This window comes from Sitophilus oryzae, unplaced genomic scaffold (assembly GCF_002938485.1).
Source record: "Sitophilus oryzae breed Bouriz unplaced genomic scaffold, Soryzae_2.0 scaffold_816_pilon_pilon, whole genome shotgun sequence".
In the NCBI taxonomy this organism is placed as follows: Eukaryota; Metazoa; Arthropoda; class Insecta; order Coleoptera; family Curculionidae; genus Sitophilus; species Sitophilus oryzae.
In genome coordinates this window covers 87872-109717 of record NW_022147435.1, presented here as the reverse complement: position 1 = coordinate 109717, position 21846 = coordinate 87872, and the positions used below count along the sequence as shown (strand labels likewise).

Sequence of the window (21846 nt, the reverse complement as noted above, 5' to 3'; positions counted from 1 at the left end):
ATTTTGGTTTGGCAAGTTTTATGTCAATTTTTAGTAAATGACATCTAGAGATTGACCTTGCCAAAATTATCATTGTCATTCCCAACGCCGTTTTTTTCAATCATACGATATTTACTTTTAATTTTCTAGAGTGAATAATTTGATTGAATCTCAGAGAAATACGGAAACGTAGATGGGCACTGACATAGTACATACACAGGGTGTCCCAGAAATAAGTGCAAATATTTTAACTGGTAGTTTAGTTCAACCCCAGAAACACGCCTATGAGTTTTTTTTCGCAAAAAAAAATTGAAAATTCGAAATTTTTTGAAAAATTTTTTGGAAATTTTTTTAGTTTTTAGCTAAAAAACATAATTTCTTGATAATATGGCAACATAGATATTAGGTTAAATTTACAAGAAAGAAAATCCAGAAAAGATCCAGTGGTTCTCAAAATTTTGGCAAAAAATCATTTTTTTGGAAATTTTCAAAGTAAAATAACTCCGTTATTTTGGACTTATTTGAAAAACGATAAAGAGAAAGTATGTTTCTTTTATCGAGATCTATCACCTCTTAAAATAGTTACACTTATTTCTGGGACATCCTGTATATATCGTTATTTTGAAATTAAAAAAAATGTGCTATATAAAACATTCCATTTTTTAGAAAAAAATATATACATAATTTATATTAATAACTGTGACATTTGCTGGAGTATACTATTTTTGACAATGACTTGACCAAAAACGCTAATATTTGTTTTTTAATGAATTGTTTAGTTTAAACACTAAAAATTTTAAATCTGTGTGACAAAATAAGATGTCATTTTCTGAAATATAAATTTAAAATTAAAACATTTTTTGTGATTTTACAGGTGTCCTAAATGCGAATTGTGATGGAGCCCGAGCCTTTGGGCATCCCTGCGCCTCTAGTGCGCCTCAAGGACTTACCAAGGTGGGGAGATGCCCCACTTGGTATGCACACCACCGTCAGCATACCCTCTGGGGGGCCCAAGCTACCTAATTCTTCCCCCTTTCCATTGGACGACAGTATCAACAGAAAAATAATTTTGTGGTAAGAACTTTGGTATACATTTAGTTAAAACCTTAACAACAAGGTGTGGTTTGTATATTTATTTAACAATAACAATAAAAGTTTAAAAATTCCAATTCCTAAAACTCTAAATCCTGAAATGACATTGTTCATAGATAATAATATTTACAAAATAATGAACACGAAAGGTGTGTCCAACTGATATGTATTTTTTGAAAAACTTTATTTAATTTGTTCTAGGGATGGCGATATCGCCTCGTTACAAGTTGACGCTGTAGTCAATTCGACAAACGAGTCGCTGAATGACAGCAACCCTGTCAGCGATAGCATATTCCATAGGGCTGGGCCAAATTTGAAAGAAGAAATTAGAATGGATGTTAGAGGTATCAATTTTATTCTAAAAGTATCAATGAAAAATGTTTTTGAAAAATAATTAACATTCTATGCTTATTTATACCGAATTTTTGACGTTTTATTCTTCTACAGAGTGTCAGACTGGAGAGGTAAAAGTGACGCAGGGCTATTCTTTACCCGCCCGGTATATAATTCACACTGTGGGCCCCAAGTACAATATCAAATATCAAACGGCTTCCGAAAACACTCTCCATATGTGTTACAGGTAAGGTAAAAAACAAATCATTTTTATTATAATTTGTAATGTAATCATTTTTTGACTGCTGTTTTTTTGTTTGATATATTTTTAATGTTTTTTTTTTATTTATTTTTATCATATTTGGCGTCTCGGTGATAATTCACGTCCCACAAGCATTTCATCTTATACAAAAAATGTCTCTCGACATTTTTGTAGGGGTTAAATTCATCATTTAGATAAAAATGTTAAATTCCAATTTAGACTTTACTGTAATAAATATTTTTAAACTTCATGATAGCGAAACTGCGGCACTGGCAGCTCGTGAGGCGTGATATTATCAATAAATCTGATATTTTTTATTACATTAACCATGTAACATAGTTTTAACATCAGAAGTGGGATAGATCGAAAGATTAAGGCTGTCTGGGTGCATTTATTAAAAGTTTGTGCATTTTTTACCCTATTTATTAAAATAAGTATATTTTTAGAAAGTTCATAACAAGGCAAATAAAATAAAAAAAATACACAGGGTGTCCTGTTTAAAAATAAACATAAGTCTGGGTCATATTTCAACAACGATCACCAAAAACTACTTGCGCCACTGAATTCTGCGTGAAATTTTTTATGCTGGGCTTAGTTTTTACTTTTTCGCATCTTTGTATATCTACATATAAACGCGAAACTCCTAAAAGACGCGAAAACGGGACACACTGTACATTATTTTTCATAATTTTTGTCGCAAGCTGCTCAAGTAATAAAGATTTATCATAATCTCACTATAGTTCAAGTCCTGACACACTGTCTTTTCAGATTTATATACCTTGCATATAAAACTTATTATAAAATAAATAAGAAAGATTAAAAAAAGAAAAAAAACTCGTTTATTTCAAAAACTCTTAAAAAATTCGGATTCTTCAACAGTTGTTAATACTGTCAATTATACAGGGTGTCCCAGGGTGAACGTACATTAGAAGATTTTAGAGAACTACAATATCTAGATCGGAGATTTTTTGCACACCACTGTTTCACAACGAGATCTATCGATTAAAAGTATTTTCAATATACGCGAAGTACCGGAAGTTGACAGCATCTTTCTTATTTTAAACGGGTACCCTCATTTTTTATTGGCTTTATTATTTGAAATAGTTGGAGTTGTTGGCATTTTGAAAAAGCAATCAAAAGATAAAAAAACGCTGATAAGACTATCAAAATGTTGATTTAATAACAATTTGACGTTTATACTATTACGTCAAAAGCAACTTTTTTCTAAAGCCTACCATGATTTCACTGAATCATCGTTTCTTGTTCACTGTTATTAATATCTTAATTATTAGATATTAATACCTCTGGTATTATGGTATTTCGTCGATTTTAAAATAAACTAACTCTTTCTATCTTATTTTTTTGTTAGAATGGGCATAATTAAGAGGGCTACTGATACCGTGTTGTAAAAATAAGGTAATTAAGGGCTTATTTTTTGTTATTTATTATAATTTTGCTAATATCTTCGGTTTGAAACAAGATATCAAGATGCGGTTTTCACTGACTTTTTAAGCTTTTACTACTCTTTACTATCAGCTAAAATTACATATACTATTGCATTTAATTTTTTTAAAAAACGCGCAATGTTTGTTAAATTGTAAGACAACGCCCTCTAGCGTCTGCGTTCAAAAACTTATTATTATTGTTTATATGGTACAATATGGAGTAAGAAACGCTCTTTTAAACGAGCCCTCGCTTGTTGGATTCTGAGCACCCAGTCCAAAGTTATTAATATTTAAATAAAAACAGATGTAACCTTCCCCCACCACTTATTTTGGTAGATAGGGGAAAATGGCTTTAACAAAAAATATTCAAAATTTACTGAATATTATGAAACTATTGCTTATAGTACACCTTATCTAGGCAAAATTGTGTAAAAACTCCTTTTTGTTATTTTTTGGTGCAGTTGTGTTCTACAAACTTGAAAATAATTTCCAGCAATTTCCCATAGCCTCTTTAGTTATAAATATTTTTTTCCGCAGCCCCTACGGCTAATACTTTCCGAGATACAGCCGAGAGCTTTTCTTAGTGGGACACCCTGTACATATAATCAAAAAGTAACGATTTAAAAAACCTTTTTACTAGTGAAATAAAAAAGCTGGTTTCCATTTGAAAAAAAATATTTATGATAATTTTTTAATTTCGCTCAATTCCATGCTACGGCCAATATTATATGACATTCGCACAATTCAATTTTTGAAATAGTTAGCCAGATGTCTTCTATTTATGCCACAGTGGCTAGTAGTAATCACTAAATCTCTCGTTTAGGCTATACCGATTTTTTTGACAGGCAGTTTTTTTTGGGACACCATATGTATGTATATGATTGATAATAACAGAATTATATATTTTCGTTTCTATTTGTCCAGAAACGTCCTTCAAAAAGCGAAGGAACTGAACATCCGTTCCCTGGCCATCCCCGTCATCAATAGCGTGAAGAGGAACTACCCCCCGGACCAGGGCGCGCACATAGCTTTGCGCACGGTGCGCCGATTCATGGAGACGCACGGCGCTACCCTCGACACTGTGATATTCGTCGTTGACAAATTAGATTTAGGTATATACGAAGTGTTGTTGCCTTTGTACTTCCCGAGGTCGAAGCAGGAGGAGAGCGCGGCTAGGTACGTATGTCTAGTTGCCGAACCGTGTAACACATAACATCTCTCTGTGTTATTGTCTTTGAATAAAAATATTAAGGCAGGAGCAAAGAGTAGATAAGACAAGAGACGACAGTGAACAAAGATGTCGAATTTCGCGAGAGAGACGCAGATATATTAAAATTTAAAGGTCCCATTTTGTCTGTTGCCAAGAATATTTCTTTGAAAAATAAACAAGATTTTCTGAAAATAAATTAATAATATAAGAAGGATATAAGTAACGTATGTTAATACGGAAATGTAAATTTTTAGTTTGGGTTGGTTTAGGTTCTTTTTTCACTTGTGCCTAGCCCTAGCAGGCAACTATTAAGTCCGACCAATCACGTTAGAGTTTTTGACAAACACAAATGAATTAACACACTTCAAATAACCACGCTAACCAACCTGATTGGTCAAGCTTAAAAGTTGACTGCTAGGGCTAGACACCTCTCTTTTTTCGCAATGTACTGATAATATCAAAGAAACAGAATGACTAAGTTGATCGATTTCAAAGATAAACAGATAAAATCTCAAAATCTGACAACGGCGTATTTTATCTAATCTAACCTATGATTTTAGGACGCTAATCAGCTGTGCTATACAGGCTTAAACATAAACAAATCTGATTAGTTGTTTTCTTGCTTTTTTGCCTTTTTAAAGTGTGTTTTCAGAGTTTTTCGATATATTATCGTTTTGAGAGTTTTTAAGGTTTAATTTTAGTATCGTTTTTGTTGCGTACTAATTTGTAAATATTGTTAAATATGAATACTGAACAGGACACGAGTAACAGGAAAAGACGAGATGGTGGCAGTCTGTGTGCTTATAAAGACTGCAAAAATAGGTCTTATTCTTCGACAAACATAATATTTCACTCTTTTCCAAACGATCCTGAATAGAATTTTTATAGGAATATACTATATAATTATGTTATTAAACTAAATGTAATCCATAGATCGAAGACATGGTTAGAAGCTTGTAATATATTTTTACAAAAAAAAATTGAGCAACTCTATTTTTTGTACATAAACTCCACATTGTGATTTTACACTTGTTCAAGTCCATATGTAAAAAAATACACGTAAATAAAACATTTCTTACAAATCGACTTGGTCACTTGATCTTGTTTACCAACGATATACAAAATATTGCTTTTATTATCTTTATTCCCCGACAAATATGTTTCTAATTATAATTTATTTTATATAATATTTAGAAAACTCATTTTTTTAAGTTTCTACTTATTCCTTTACCCATACAGTAACTATTCATAAGCTATACAAGTAAGTTTTAATAATAGTCTATTTCAAATTTCCCGCGAAAAAATTACGAAAATTTAAAGGGACAAGCGAGACGAGGTCACTCTCCCCACCACTCAAACATGAAAGGTACCGCGCGAACTGTCGTCTCTTGTCTTATCTACTCTTTGGCAGGAGTATAATGCCATCCATGTATGGTAGAAGGACATAGGGCCCTAGGGTGGGGATCCTTGATAATTCTGCTTGACGATTCATTTGACACATTTGAATCACAAAACATCCCCTTTTAAAACTTCATCTGTCATGTTAAGAAAATGAAAGTAAATAAAGCGCCTCTCGTATTTGTTCGCATACTTCATTTTTTTTTCATAGCAACTGTTAAAATTGCCTTATGTCTATCAAAAATAGTAGATAAAATAGTACTTTAACCGCAAGGGTAGATTAAATGATACTTTAACAGCGAGGATAGGTTAAAAACTTTATTTCTTCTCGCACGTTTTTTAATTGCTTCCATTTTTGAAAATGTTTGTATTCCTTTTCATAAGTTATTCGGGATTTAAATGGAAGTAGTTTGGATATGGCATTTGTCGCCTCAGCCCGAATATCTGTTGGTAATTTACTTATTTCGTTTTGAGCCATTTCTGGCTCCAATTCAATCAGCAATCGACACGAAAAAGAATTAAAAAATATTGACTCAAAACTGACAACTAAAGAGACAGCTTTATTTATTTGTCAAATTACATAGAAACCAACGCGAACCCAGCACAATATTTTTTCTACTCGTAATAAATAAAATACTTGAAATAAAACGTTAAGCATTTTTTTGTTTGGTAGGCAAATTTGTATAACAGTAATAAAATTAAAAAAAGTTCTACATAAACTTTTTTTAATGACCCTGTATGTATTTCAAAAAGTTCTTAATTTACAGATACCAACTGCCTAGTGATATAGGCGGTTTTTATGGCGAGCCTATAATGCCTGACCGGCAAATCAGGATTATAGACAACCCGCAACACACATTACACGGTAAGGAAACAATAATTTTAACGATATTTCACCCTCAAATGCTTTTAAAAATGTCTTCAAATAGTCGAAAACACCTTATCTGTGTCTAATTTTGTTTTTAAACTTGATAATTTTGAATAGTTGCTTCTTAAATTAGATTTACGTTTTAAAAGTAACACATAACAGGTTAATTAACTTAGATTAAAACTTTATTGGTCCAATTGCGAGTTATTAGTGTGTATTTTCCTTGATGTCTTTAGAGATGTCTTTAGTTTTCAAGTTTACAAACTGTAAAATATGAAAATGAACTCAAATTATTATTAATCCTGTGAAAAAAGTGTATAATTTCGTATTATTTTTATATTATAATCAAAGGAATATGATTAATGAAGGATTTGATTGGTTCTGTAAGTATATTTGAGTCTGATTTTCTTCTCTTTTTTGAAGTTTTTTAAATTTATTTTTTTTATGATTTTATGAGTTGATTAATAGTGGAGTAACCAGAGACTTTTACCTCGGAATTCAATTACTGTGAAACTTTTTGTATTGTGTTTTATAGATAAAATACTAAAATGTTTACCCATTTTTTTCGTTGCTTTTAATTTTTTATTTTAGTAATTTTAGTAAATTCTTATTTATTTCCTTCTTAATTTATTGATTTTTTCAATTCTTTTTCTAAGTAAATTTATTGAAGTAAATAAATCTAATACATAAGCTATACCTATTCTGCTTATATTCCAGTCATTGAAATTTTGATTGAAATCGAATTATATAGGGTGACGCGACATATACGACGCGTTTGCAAGGAGAACAATATATAAATAATAATAATATACGTTTTTGCAAGGAGAAGTTTGTACTGAAGTTAAATTTTGTGAGCTTATGTAAGTCAATTTAAAGCATTTTCTAAAATTATGTAGAGTTCTACAGGGTGTCCCCAAAAAAAGTTACACATCAAAGTTATGTTTTTTTGTAATGGAACACCCTATGTATTTATTGATTTTTGGATTCTAGTAAAAAAATAAAGGTTTGTTTTATTAGAAACGTATATGACTAAAATGTATAGTTTTTGAAATACATTCATCGGCACGAAAAATCGGAACCTTAAAACTTTGATGTATTTTAAAGGTTAATATATTTTGTTTTAATGGGCCGATTTTGATGATTTTTTAAGCAGTGTGTAGCCAAATTATTTGACTTTTTAGTATCTTTTTCTAAATTAAAATGAAACTCCCCATCTGTTAATTATACGAGGGAAAACAAAATGTTGATATTTTGGTGAAAGTTTGAATAAGTCGATCGTCTCGATTAGAAGTTCTCATACGAAGGTTCCTGGACGTCTAGATTGACGTCCTCATGGTTGTGGTCATAATTCAAAAACCACTTAGTATATTTTTTTATTTTGGAACCAGAATTTTATAGCAAATTTTCTGAACTAAACAAATATAGATATATATATATTTGACTCACCCTGTATATCTATAAAAATATTTTTGAAATGTGAACTACCATTAAACATATATTTTGTAAAAGGTTTGAAGTAAAAATCTCAAATAGGAATCCTGATACAGAGCTTTTGCTTAATTTTTATTATGCTTAAAGCATAATAAAAATTAATATGTTTGGCTACAGTTAAACGCTGGATTTCTAAAAAAATAAGAGGTTTAATAAGGAATTTTATTCATTTCTTCTAGCTGACGATGAGTCGTTATCCATCGGATCCCACCTAGAGGTCGCTCTTGGTGATGCTGGGACCTTTGCTCAAATGCAGGCCGACCCCGACAGACAACGCCTCCTAGGGGAGAGGCCTTTGCACGACCCTATAGCTGACATCATGCTCAAGGAGATCCAGCATCAAGAGAGGTAAGGACCTACATAGAAACTGGTTAATTCTTCACATTATTTAGTAACATTGAATTAGAAAAACTATGGAAGAACTCGGATACTACTTTTTGTTTTAGTGTTATTTGACTTTTTCTGGACAGTCCAGACAAGTTTGTGGGAGTTATTTTTTAATATTTGTTATTTTTATACAAAACGTATAAATCTGTAAGACTTGAGTTACGATAAGGCTAGACCAGTTCATTTCACTAGTCCGATAAAGTAGCAAAATAAGCGTTCGGCATTTAACACAACGTTGTATTAGTTACAAAAAATAGTTAGCTCCGTACCTTGGGTATTAAAATAAATGTAAACGTTGTTGTAACGTTGTGCCGACGTTGAACTAGTACTACAACAAAGTAAAAGCTTCTGCGACGTCGAATAAACGTTGTCTTGTAACCTTTTTTGCTTAAGTGATCTTTAGGTGATTCGGACAACGTAGTTACAATGTTGGGCAATAAAGAGTTTTCCGACGTCACTTTCAGGACCTATTCCAATGTTATGCAAACGTCGTCTGTTTTACTAATTCCAACGTTGTTTAGATTTCCTTATTCTTACGTTGGTAGGACGTCGAGCCACTACCTTTTTGCAACTGTATTGAACCATAACCTTAATCTTAAATTTTTACTTCATTGTTCTCTTCAGTCAGACAGTTCAGTGCTGTTTTTGTTTTTATAAAAAAAACTTAATTAAAATAGAGGACATAAGAAAGGTACATATAAAACTAAATTTAAATATACATCGACATATTACCGACACTTTATCCACTCCCTCGTTTATTTAGAATATAGAGGGCGGCACAAGCTAGACTAAATTAGGCAATCTTGCGACTAGTATGCTACCTGTTAAGGTTGAACTGCGACTTTATTAGTCCAGTATGCGACTACTCGAACTACTCCATCTTAATCTCCAAAACAACAAAGTGAAAGCCGCCATGTTGTTGAATAAGAAAATGTTTCGTTCCTAAAATAGCAATTCCTGCTTTTTGAATACATTAACTTGAAATATTTGACCCACACACGCGGAAACAATTTTTTCGACTGCGAATAAATTATTCTCATTTTACTAAAAAAAAAATTCAAGAATTTTTTTAAAACTTCTTTAATTTCAAGGCCCATTAGTATTTTTCAAAGTAGAAACAATACATTTATCAATAAAGTTGTTTGCGTTTTACTTTTTTGCCTTGGGTAACGAGTTACAGAGTCGGTTAAAGTGTTTCAATAATTATGATCTTCAAACATCCTCCACACTTAAATACTTTTGTTTTGTTTTCCTTTACTGCCATCTGGCATATGTCTCTTAACTAAATCATAAAAATAATATTTTTACTATAATTATCCCAATTTAGGATAAAACGCGACTTATAGGATAAACGCCATATTATTATAGTTTTGTATTTCTGTGAATTAGGATTTTAAACAACGTTGCAGTTTGTACTAAATTAGGCTGCTAGCCAACGTCGGTATCCAACGTCGTTTCGACCCAAAAATTATTCTGCAAACTAGTGCAGACTAGGGTTGGCACGAGGTTGTGCCGATGTTGCGCCACGACGTTTGGTCGCGTGACACAACGTTGTCCCGACGTCCAAATGCTGCTTGGGGTAAAACTGGCTAGGTATTTTTACACAAATTAAGAAGAAAATTAAAGATAAAACATTATACTATATCCGTAGTGTAGCACATTTTTAGACAACTTCTTTATTTTTAAGATTTTTATGGTCAAAACAACATCAACAAAATATTGCTTATGTTTGGACTAAGTTTTCTCGAAAATAAAGACGTAATTTAAAATTCCGTTACAATACGGAAATAGATTGAAGTTTTGTGATTACAGTGATATATAATTTATATGGTTTAGTCACAAATTGCTCGCTATTTTATGGCAAATGCTGAAGATCTGCAAACCTTAATCAAGCCTTAATCCAAGCACGTGTGTTTGGAATTTTGGGTGTGGCTTAACACGACAGGATCGGGCTAAGCCTTAGGCAGATTTCTGAAATATAATATATCTTTTCATCTGCCACACACCCGCTTTACCCCACCCCTGATAGCGACCCAACAGTACAGCGTAATAGACTCTTAAGGACCGTTTAGACTCAGGTCTATTGTATTTAGTATTGAAGTCACTTACTCCAATTGTTTCCTACGATTACTTATTTTTCTGAGAAGGTTTTTTTGACATTTTTTCCATAAATACTAATAAAAAAAATAAGACGTTATATTTATACTTTATATGATCAAAAATCAACTAATAATACAATTATTCTGGATTATATACAGACTAACTAATCTAGTTTATATCCAGACTGAGTTGGAAATAAATTTATTTTCGATCGTACCAGTATTTGATGTAATTATAATTAATTGTAATGGACAAATAATTTTTCCACGTTACCTCAATTTGTGTGACTACAAACATACATACATATATGGAAAAGCTTGGCCTGGCTTTTATATCGTTGTTCACTAATCTATATTTTATTGATTACAATTACCAATGTTAAGAGGGTGTTTTTGTATGATAGTCCTATGCATTTCAACTACTTTTGTTTAATATTAATAATTTTTTTTAAGTTATGAAAAATCCTTCATATTTTAAATCCGTATTAGAGTTTTGTACTAATTATTTTTTCAATACCGAAATTCAATATTCATAAATGTTCAGTATAGGCTGGTGTTGTCACCATCGGAGAATATCGTAAATAACCCACATATACACGGATTTAAATAGCCAATTATACGAAAAATGTATTATGACAGACGTTTTTCTCGGGTCGAAATATACGCAGATATTTGACATAAGTTGACACAAAATTATAACCTATAATTTGGCAAGACTTTGACAAGCTTCAAAAATCTAAAGGCGAGTTCATACGCATCGGCGTCCGTTTGACGTTCATCGTTCCGTCAAACCAATAAAATTGAAATATGATCTGTCAATTTTGAAATAAATCAATAAAACTGGTTAAAAACAACAAGAGACTATATAAAATAAAAAAATAAATAATATACATATATTTAAACCCATCCATAGTTAACTTAAAAAATATTAGAAACTTTTTTTAGTAAAATAAATAGATTGGTATGGGACCTCATCTGCTTTTTTTCTGTCACCGTCTGTCGAAATCTTATCTGAGAAAAAAAACAGAGTATACGTCTAAATATTGAAAGCCTTTATTTAAGACTGACCCTGTATAAACGGCTACGTGTCTAAAGCTTATTACAGGGAATATCCCCTTAGCTCCCGACAATAATACGTTCATATTTTATTCAGTCAATTTCGTGTCGCCCAACGACAATACATCCCCGCCGCCAGTCGCTCATTCAACCGCCGCTTCGGGCATCGTGTGTCAGAAACTTTGCCCCAAAATAGGGCTCCTCAAGTAGATCCCCCCTTTTGTTTTTTATCGCGACGACGACGTGTTGTTCGTCAAAATGACGGACACTATCGACGAAGATAACTACGTGCCGGAAAGGATCCCTTCCAGCGTCCCCTTCAAGAGCGCGTTCTATGTTTGGATGCGGAAAGCCAGGTATTATAACATCGGAGGGTTTTTAGTTACAATTAAATAAAGTTTGTTATCAAGGGTTTGTTAGTATATCCAATACAATTTGTTTTAAATCATTATGAAGCGACGCCGAAGCAACGATCCAAAACACACTTCACAAGTTGTTCAACAGTGGTTTAGGGAAAATGAGACGTTCGAGTTTTGCAATGGCCAGCACAATACCCAGACCTTAACCCCATTGAAAATCTCTGGGAAGAAGTAGAACGTCGTATTCGTACCCAAATGTTTCCAAATAAACAATCCTTGATAGATAAAATTAACGAAGTTTGGACAAATCTGCCCGAAAATGTCAAAGGATATGGAACGGAAGGGAAACGGAACGGATAGTGTGTATTGTCCTATTCATTTACATGATATCATATTTTATGTAAACGGAAGGGAGCTGATATGGAAGATATAGTGAGAATCAACCTTAAAGCATAATTTTAACCAATTCTATAAATGGTTTGCAATCAAAGTTTTACAGATCTGTAAATCGCAACCTTACAGATCTATCGTGTCCCCCTTTCTTCAGTTATAACTCATCATACAGTCTCAGGGCTTTGACAAAAGCCAGTATCTGAGACGGGTTTACAGAGGTTGGTTCTCCATCTCCGATATCAATCGTACCAAACTTCATTACATGGTTGTCGTTCAGTCAAAATATTTTGCTTATACTAATAAGAGATAGAGAAATAAAAAAATAAACTTTTTTATCAAATATAAAATTATTCAAGAACTATAAATGGCGTGATCAATGCACATAAACTTAACCATACAATAGAATGATAAATTGGCGAAGAATATATGCCATTAAATTTCTATGTTATTTCGTGCCGAGCACTCGTATCTTTTAATTGCCTATAAACCTATTTTCGACTGTTCTAAGAGAACGAGATTATTTTGATCGTAAAAATAATCGTTTATAAGAGAATAAAAAATACCGTAAAATGTGCGACAGTACTTTTTCGGTAAAGTGGCCAGTTATTATTTAGAACGAATTTTTTTGGACACAAATTGTAGGTAATATAATTTTGATTATATCACCATGTAGAATTATATTTAACGAACTTAAATATATAGTATGTTCCTCTTTCTTGAGTTATAACTCATCATACAGTCTATAACTCATACATGGGAATTTTCCTGTTGTAGGGGGGACAGGGTATTTCCCATCCACTTTTTATAACAGATGTTCTTCCTCCGAGGAGTGGACATATACCTCCTACGAGGGTATACAATCTTCCACGGTTAGGGTTTGGCCCTCCGTGTCGTTAATAGTCGAGGAGCTTGTCTCCGGCTGAAGTACTCGGGGGTCTAGGGTCTAGAAAAATATCAACCAGATTTTCATGTTTTTTTTTTAATTTCCTGTAAAACGGTATGGAAACTCGGAAAAGTATAAACAGGATTTTTTAGAACAAGCAAAAATTTTGATGAAAAATGCTTTTTTCTCAAATTATCAATAATAAAAAAGGTTTTTCCTCTGGTACACAATCCAGGGACTTACTGTGTACAGAACAAATAAACCTATCGATTATTTTTGGGTTTTAAATATTAAAACTTTGTTTGTTCTTTGTCAATGGCCGTATTTTTCGAATTATTTATTTAAGGAGTTCGTGTCTGTATGGGAAAGAGTAATAAATTGCGTCACGGGTGCGTGTAAATAACCACCGTGACGTCATACGGTTTCCCGACCTTTGATTTGCGTGTCCTCTTTTTTCTTATCGATTAATAGGCGGAAAAGTCATGTGTTAGAGGCTCACCTAGTTTCTAATTTTGTCCCTGTGTATTTTTTTTTTCGTCATTCCATTTGACAATGAAGAATAATACTGTATGATCGAAAAAAAACGGCGTCAAAGACGGCTTGGGAATGACAATCGATGATAATTTTGGCGAGGTCAATCTCTAGACGTCGTTTACTAAAAATTGACATAAAACTTGTCAAAATTAACACTAATTATAGAAATCTATTCTACATATATTTCAAAAAAATTGTTTTTTTCTCGAATTTTAAACTGCACAATTTAAAAATAATTTTTACTCAATCTAAAAATTAATTACAACTTACAATCTTCGTAATGACGTCTAGAGCTTGACCTCAACAAAATTATCTTTGATTGTCATTCTCCAGCATTAGTGTCATTAGTACCGTATGGTAAAAAAAAACGGCGTCAGCGATGGCTGTGAAATGAAGATCGCTGTCATATCGTCATTTCCCAGTCAACTGGACGTCGTTTTGTTCTGAGCGAGTTCCGTTTTTTCTATTTTTACTTGAACTCTTCATCAGTTATGATCCCTTTAATTCCAATCCTTTGGACTGTTGAAATTCCTATTTCTAAAGCCTCAGCAACTCAATATATTATTTAAAAACTATATCACACTGTGTCTAATATATCATTTTTTGTCTGAAATAGCTATTCTCTAAGCAGTCAAAAAGTATAGTCTGGCCAATGTAATGACAAGATCCCTGAAAGTGACAGTTATGACCATTTTAATTCACAGGCAAATTATATTCAGTCGTTTTTGGGATGTCGTCTGTCAAAATCTTCCCTGATTCGTTGGACAGACACTATATATCACTGTTTTATAAATATTAATCAAAATATACCGATTCTACGTGGACAAAAAACAAAAACAAACAAGTTAATAGGTCGAGGGTAATTAAAATCGCAGTAACACATGAGCGGCCGTCTTTTGTTTCTGCATTATTTGCTGAAATCCGGTGTCGGAATACGGAAGAATGGCCAACAGTCTCAGTCCAATGAATTTTGTTATAAATAGTTACCTATAATGTATATAAACTATCTAAACTTTCTTTGAAACTATATATTTTTTGTATTAAACTGTTGAAAAATAATTTATTTTAGTTTTTCATCATACGATTACCTAACTATATATAGCATCTATGACGTCGATTTTAAAGGGTCTATTAAACAGAACAGCGTCTTTAACAATCCTAATTTAAATTATTATTATGCTGCAATATAACTAAGCAAACACTTGATGACGTTCTTTATATTTACCTCAATTATCGTATAGGGTTCTAAACGCATCGGAATTAACATAACACTGTTACATATCTAATTGTTTATTTAAAATGGAGTACCGTTAGTTTATAAAATAATGTGATTTGGGTATTTTGAATCATACTATTTAATGTTAATAAGAAGTTATTTATTTGCAATATAAGGAAAAAATGTATGACATTGACAGTTGTGTCTGTCATTTTAACTAACAGGTAAATTGTATTTTCTGTCATTTTTTGAATGACGTCTAACGAAATCTTTTCTCTGGCTTGTTATACAGACTTTATAAATAATAATAGAATATAGTAATACACAACTACTAATTAAATGAAATAGGAGAAAGTGAATTAAAATAATGCAGTTTTTTCTTATTCGTGTTTTGATTATTCGTGCGATGCGTTACAAATTTCTTTTATTTAAAAACCTTCGAGACAGTGGCGTGTAATAAGAAGAGATCTGCTAGGTTTATTGCCCTTGTCTCGTTAGTATTGTGTTAGTAACTAAAATAAGGTTAAATAAAATTCAATATTATGTCTAATTGCATCGGTAGATGAATGTATCACACTATTACACTTATTACAATATTTTTAATTGTAGTAGACAAAATATAAGAATTAAATATTATAAAAAAATGAATTTAAATACATTATTTAAATAAGTATCAATAAATAAGTGCCAATCGAACGAAAAAAAAAGGCGTCAAAGGAGGCTGAGGAATGACATTCGATAATAATTTTGGCAAGGTCAAGCCCTACGCCGTTTTTTTTTTCGATCATACGGTACTATAATCATACAAATAAACTTTTTTAATAACTGGAACCCTAGCATTTTTCTATTTACTTCTGTTTTGTATATCTTGGGTTCTTTCGTTTCGTACAGTATCTCTATATATTTTTTAAAAAATGGATTTTATGGAAAAGCATTGCTTTCCATAAAATCAGTAAAATGAAAAATATACGAAATACTATACATGGACTGATTTCTTTCGAAAATCGACAACTATGAAACTATTAACCCTTCCCGGACACTAACAGTACAATGTGAGACAGAAAATTGTAGACAGAAACAAGCCTTATAACATAGGATACAACATTTTAATGAACACTGCTTTCCATAAAATCAATAAAATGAAAAATATACGAAATACTATACATGCACTGATTTCTTTCGAAAATCGACAACTATGAAACTATGAACCCTTCCTGGACACAAACGGTACATTGTGAAACAGGAAATTGTAGAGAGAAACAAACCCTATAACATAGGATACAACATTTTAATGAACAGTGCTTTCCATAAAATCAATAAAATGAATAATATATGAAATAATATACATGTACTGATTTCTTTCGAAAATCGACAACTATGAAACTATGAACCCTTCCCGGACACAAACGGTACATTGTGAGACAGAAAATTGTAGAAACAAGCCCTATAACATAGGATACAACATTTTAATGAACAGTGCTTTCCATAAAATCAATAAAATGAATAATATATGAAATAATATACATGTACTGATTTCTTTCGGAAATCGACAACTATGAAACTATGAACCCTTCCCGGACACAAACAGTACAATGTGAGACAGAAAATTGTAGAGAGAAACAAGCCTTATAACATAGGATACAACATTTTAATGAACAGTGCTTTCCATACGATCAATAAAATGAAAAATATACGAAATACTATACATATACTAATTTCTTTCGAAAATCGACAACTATGAAACTATGAACCCTTCCCGGACACAAATGGTACAATGTGAGACAGAAAATTGTAGAGAGAAACAAGCCTTACAACATAGGATACAACATTTTAATGAACAGTGCTTTCCATACGATCAATAAAATGAAAAATATACGAAATACTATACACATACTAATTTCTTTCGAAAATCGACAACTAGGAAACTATGAACCCTTCCCGGACACAAATGGTACAATGTGAGACAGAAAATTGTAGAGAGAAACAAACCCTATAACATAGGATACAACATTTTAATGAACAGTGCTTTCCATACGATCAATAAAATGAAAAATATACGAAATACTATACACATACTAATTTCTTTCGAAAATCGACAACTATGAAACTATGAACCCTTCCCGGACACAAATGGTACAATGTGAGACAGAAAATTGTAGAGAGAAACAAGCCTTATAACATAGGATACAACATTTTAATGAACACTGCTTTCCATAAAATCAATAAAATGAAAAATATACGAAATACTATACATGTACTGATTTCTTTCGAAAATCGACAACTATGAAACTATGAACCCTTCCCGGACACAAACCGTACATTGTGAGACAGAAAATTGTAGAGAGAAAAAAGCCCTATAACATAGGATACATTTTAATGAACAGTGCTTTCCATAAAATCCATTTCTTGCCGATTTGTTACTCTACCAAAAAACTCTAGATCCGCCACTGGTGAATAGGAAGCACCGCCACTGGCTCTAGATGCAATCAAGTAGAGACAATAAAACATATTTTAATTAGCGATTGGATTAAAATTTAAATCGTAAAACTACGGGTATGCGTAAAACTGTTTACGTATTTTACGAAATACATGGATTAAAAGAGTTATTGGAGTTGTTAGATTCTGGTATGAGCGCTCTAGTTGAGTCAAATCGGCCAGCTGTGCGGTTCGCGTTCAGTTTGCGATCTGTTGCGCTCGGCGTTGGGCGGTTTTCGCGTAAAAATGTCAGTGGACGCTGATTATCCCGGCATTTTGTCCAGTGTGGCCAGTTTTCTTGGACTTAACACGGCGGAGGCCAGTGTCCAGTTTGAGGAAGACAGGTAAAGTGACAATAGAAACAGTGGAACAACAAGAAACTAAAAAATTATAAACAATCAAACACAGAAAATTAGTTAAAAAGTTTAATGTTGTAAAATTAAATCAACAATATTAGATGTAAATTCTTTATGGGAAAGTATAAAGTGTAATAACTGAATCAATTGATTCTTGGAAAATTAAAAAGTTTACTTTTAGAAAATGTCAAGAAACAAAAATATTGTTACTACAGTTAGTAATAAAAACAAAATTGACTTTTTCCCGTATTTTTTATCTAATGTATGAAAAATTCTTTGAATTTTTTAAATATATTTATTAAATGTATATATAATTTTGTTTTTAGAATTATACTTAAATTAATATACCTAACTGGCACTATTTTTCAAGAAGTTAGTTACTAAATACCGTATGATCGAAAAAAACGGCGTTTAGTTGACTTAGAAATGACGATCAATGACATCTTCATATAATTTTACATATAAAATGATAGCGATCTTTGTTTCACAGCCATCACTGACGCCGGATTTTTTTCGATCATATTGCATCAATTTTAAAACCTTCTTGTGCAAAAAGATTATTATTTATTAATATTTTTCAATATGCAAATAATTAAAATGAATATTTTTTCAGTATTGTCTTTAAAAGAAAATGTTTATATTTATTATTATTCGTCAATGCGTGTCATTAAAGACATTTACATATATTGAAGAATCTTCTTCTTAAAAACTGTAATTTTTGACTATGTCAAGGTCTATAGTTTATAAACTTTGACACTACTGTAAACCTTGACATTATCAAGGTCTACGGTTCATTGACCTTAAGAATTATATAGGTATGGTATTATAACTGTAGACCTTGACAATGTCTACAGTTTTCTACAGACTTTGACATAATATACTGTAAACATTGGCAATGTAAGACCTACACTTTATAAGTCTTGACACTGTAGACCTTTTATTAAGCCTACAGCTTATGACAATGTCCTTGGTATCGCAAGGTCATAAACTGTAGAAGGTTTTCCCAACAATTTTTCTATTCTTAGTTATTTGAAGGGATGTATAGTTTATAAGTCCTTGACTGTATCAAGGTTTGAAGCTGCTATATAGGCTCGTCAAACTGTAGATCTTGCCTGATAATCAAAGGCGTCTAATAAAGAAAAAATAATGAGATCTAAAATTTGGGAAAAACAAATACTTATAAATGCTAGATTTTTATTAAATTCAGAAAAAATAAACTTAAATTAAGTTGTTAATTTAATCGTATAAAAAATAAAAATAAAAAAATTGATAAATTAAATAAAAATTGAAAAATATCATAGGCATGATGCGTAACAAAACAATACACGTAACTCATAGTGTACAAAGTCTTTGTTATTATCTTGTGATGTTAATCAATGCAGTTAATCACTGATTAAATATTTTACTAATAAATTTCGAAAAGTCTATCACAAGTTTTCTCGAAATTTTACATTTTTGTATGGCGTTTGGCATTAAAAGCGGCATTAAAAATTTTGTATTATTTGTAAACCATTTTAATTAATTTTATGAATACTAGTCCATCTGATAATGTTCTACTAATAGAAAATGACTCAAGAAATATTACTTTTTTGCATAGAAACTGTTAACTACTCAGTCCAGATTAAAAGGTAATTTATGTCGAATCCGCTGAGCCAAAACATATATAATTTTTAATTATTTATATACGTATTTTATATATTATATACAATTTCAAATACATTCTAAATAATCTAAAATGTCAATATTCCGTAGGTATATTGTTGAGGCCTAAATTATAAGAAAATGACATTTTCTACCTTGGTTGAATAAGCTGCTGAATGATGATTTCATTTAAAATGGTACATTTAGAAGTAATGTAGTTTGAAATCAAGTTGCAATTATTCTGTATATTAAAAATACAGGAGTATATAAAAAGGTATTTAAAATATGAGATGTCGCTAGTCTATATTTTCCAAAAAGCTAAAATCTCATACAGGAAACCTAATATAGAGTTTTTTCGAAACAGTGTGACACCCTGTATAAATATATTGGGAAATATGGTTTTTATATGCGCAACTTTGTGAAATATACGAAATATACATCAATGGATCTATTTTTACTTCCCTACTGACGCGTATAAGCATTAAAAATAACTTGAGAAAACATGATGCTTCTATAACACGTAATCGGCACACCTAGAAGAGAAAAATGCTAGTAAAAAACTAATTTATGAAAAAGCATTATAGAAAAAAATGCCTAAGAATATCTAAAGTACTCTGAGTGATCGTTTGATAATTGCTTATATACCTATAAAAAATATTGTCTGTCCAGCGATAGTACCGTATGATCGAAAAAAAAACGGCGTCAAAGACAGTTGCGGAATAGACGTCATTTACTAAAAATTGACATAAATCTTATCAAAACTTGCCACTAATTATAGAAAGAATAAAAAACGATAGCACGTTTCCAGTAGGGTTCAGGACTTTGGAAATATTGTTGACGCAAAGCAAAACATTTTCTAACGCTCTGTATATTATTATCGGCTAGATAGAAGCAAGTCTCTCCTTTTGAAATGCCTGTATACCTTGAAAACTACATCCTGTATATTTTGAGGATTTTTAAAATCAACTTTCTGTTTTATAGAATCTGTAGATGTAGTATATATTTCTGTAGAATGAAAAAAAAATATAGATATTTTAAAACTGAACTCCTGTTTTTTTTTCGTTAAAAAATTATCAAATTCAAATGGAATATAATTATAAAAGACTTTACGCAAATGATTTGAGATTTTTTACGTGATTTAACGTATAATCAATTGAAAAAATAAATTTTTAGTGTTTTTAGAGTAAAATAATTTTACGGGACATTTGACCTACTGTATCAATAATGCCACTATGATGCTTTTTTTCGATAATACGATTCAAAAATTGGTAAAAGACGTTCAATTAAAATATAAAATTATAAAAACGCTTCGTTTCAAAATAAACATAATTCCAGATTTTTTTCAATGATTTAACGTAATAATCATTTGAAAAAAAAAATTTTGGTGTTCTCAGAGTAAAATAAGTTTACGGGACATTTGACCTACTCTATCAATAATGCTTTGAAAAGGGCACTATGACGCTTTTTTCGTTAATACGGTTTAAAAATTTTGTTTAAAAACTTTTTTAAGGCTGTACAATGAAGTCTAGGGCTTGACCTCGTCAAAAGTACCATCGATTCTCATGCCACAGCCGTCTTTGACGCCGTTTTTTTTTCGATCATACGATACATGTATTTTGATTGTTTTCTAAGTTATTATATTCCTTTTTCTTTGTTGTAGATATGAAAAACTGTTAAGGAGAGCACGCAGTGAGGACCTTACGGAAGTGTCTGGTATAGGCTGTCTTTACCAAAGCGGCGTAGATCGCCTGGGTAGACCCGTGGTGGTATTCGTGGGAAAATGGTTTCCTTTCAACAAAATCAACTTGGACAAGGTAGGTGCATATAGCGTGCGATACTTATATGCTATTATTCGCTAATTCCGAAATTGCTAGGAGCATATTTTTTCTCAAGGCTGTCCGTTCCTTACCATGAACTATAATCTTAATAATACGGTCTGTAATGATGGTATAATAGTGCATCTATATTGATTTGATATAGACTGTTAAATTACACTGTTTTGATTATATTACTCTTTTTTTTTAATTTTATAACTAGTTTTTTTTGGGATTTTTGACACATATTATTATAAATTAGTAAAGTAGAATCTTCGAAATAGTGCTGAAAATTTAATTTATCTCTTAAGTCTACTTTTTTAAGTAATTTCGTCTGATGTCGATTAGAAAATCCTTATCTCGCAAAAAATACCTTCATTACGAGCAACAAAAGAAATCAATTAGCGATAAGAGTCCATAGTTTGACGGTATTTTTAATTTACCGTCTCTTGTATTTTTGATTGTACATTGTAGTTATAACTAATACACTTTCCGTTAAAAAAATTGAATCTGGAATTTTCAGATTTCATCTCAGTTTTCTTTGTACATAATTAA

The 21846-nt window shown here is 31.4% G+C and overlaps 1 protein-coding gene across 3 annotated transcripts in view; it reads left to right on the top strand.

Moving 5' to 3' along the window:
- The window catches only part of LOC115889609 (protein GDAP2 homolog), a 31972-nt gene that overhangs the window by 3449 nt on the left and 6677 nt on the right, over positions 1 to 21846 (top strand). For all 3 annotated transcript variants that reach the window (XM_030909657.1, XM_030909659.1, XM_030909658.1), the window contains 7 exons: positions 854 to 1053; positions 1273 to 1415; positions 1519 to 1651; positions 4036 to 4287; positions 6487 to 6584; positions 8258 to 8426; positions 21138 to 21291. In XM_030909657.1, coding sequence (XP_030765517.1) covers positions 863 to 1053; positions 1273 to 1415; positions 1519 to 1651; positions 4036 to 4287; positions 6487 to 6584; positions 8258 to 8426; positions 21138 to 21291 — 1140 coding nt within the window. In that variant the 5' untranslated portion in view covers positions 854 to 862. The remainder of the gene's footprint in view (positions 1 to 853; positions 1054 to 1272; positions 1416 to 1518; positions 1652 to 4035; positions 4288 to 6486; positions 6585 to 8257; positions 8427 to 21137; positions 21292 to 21846) is intronic.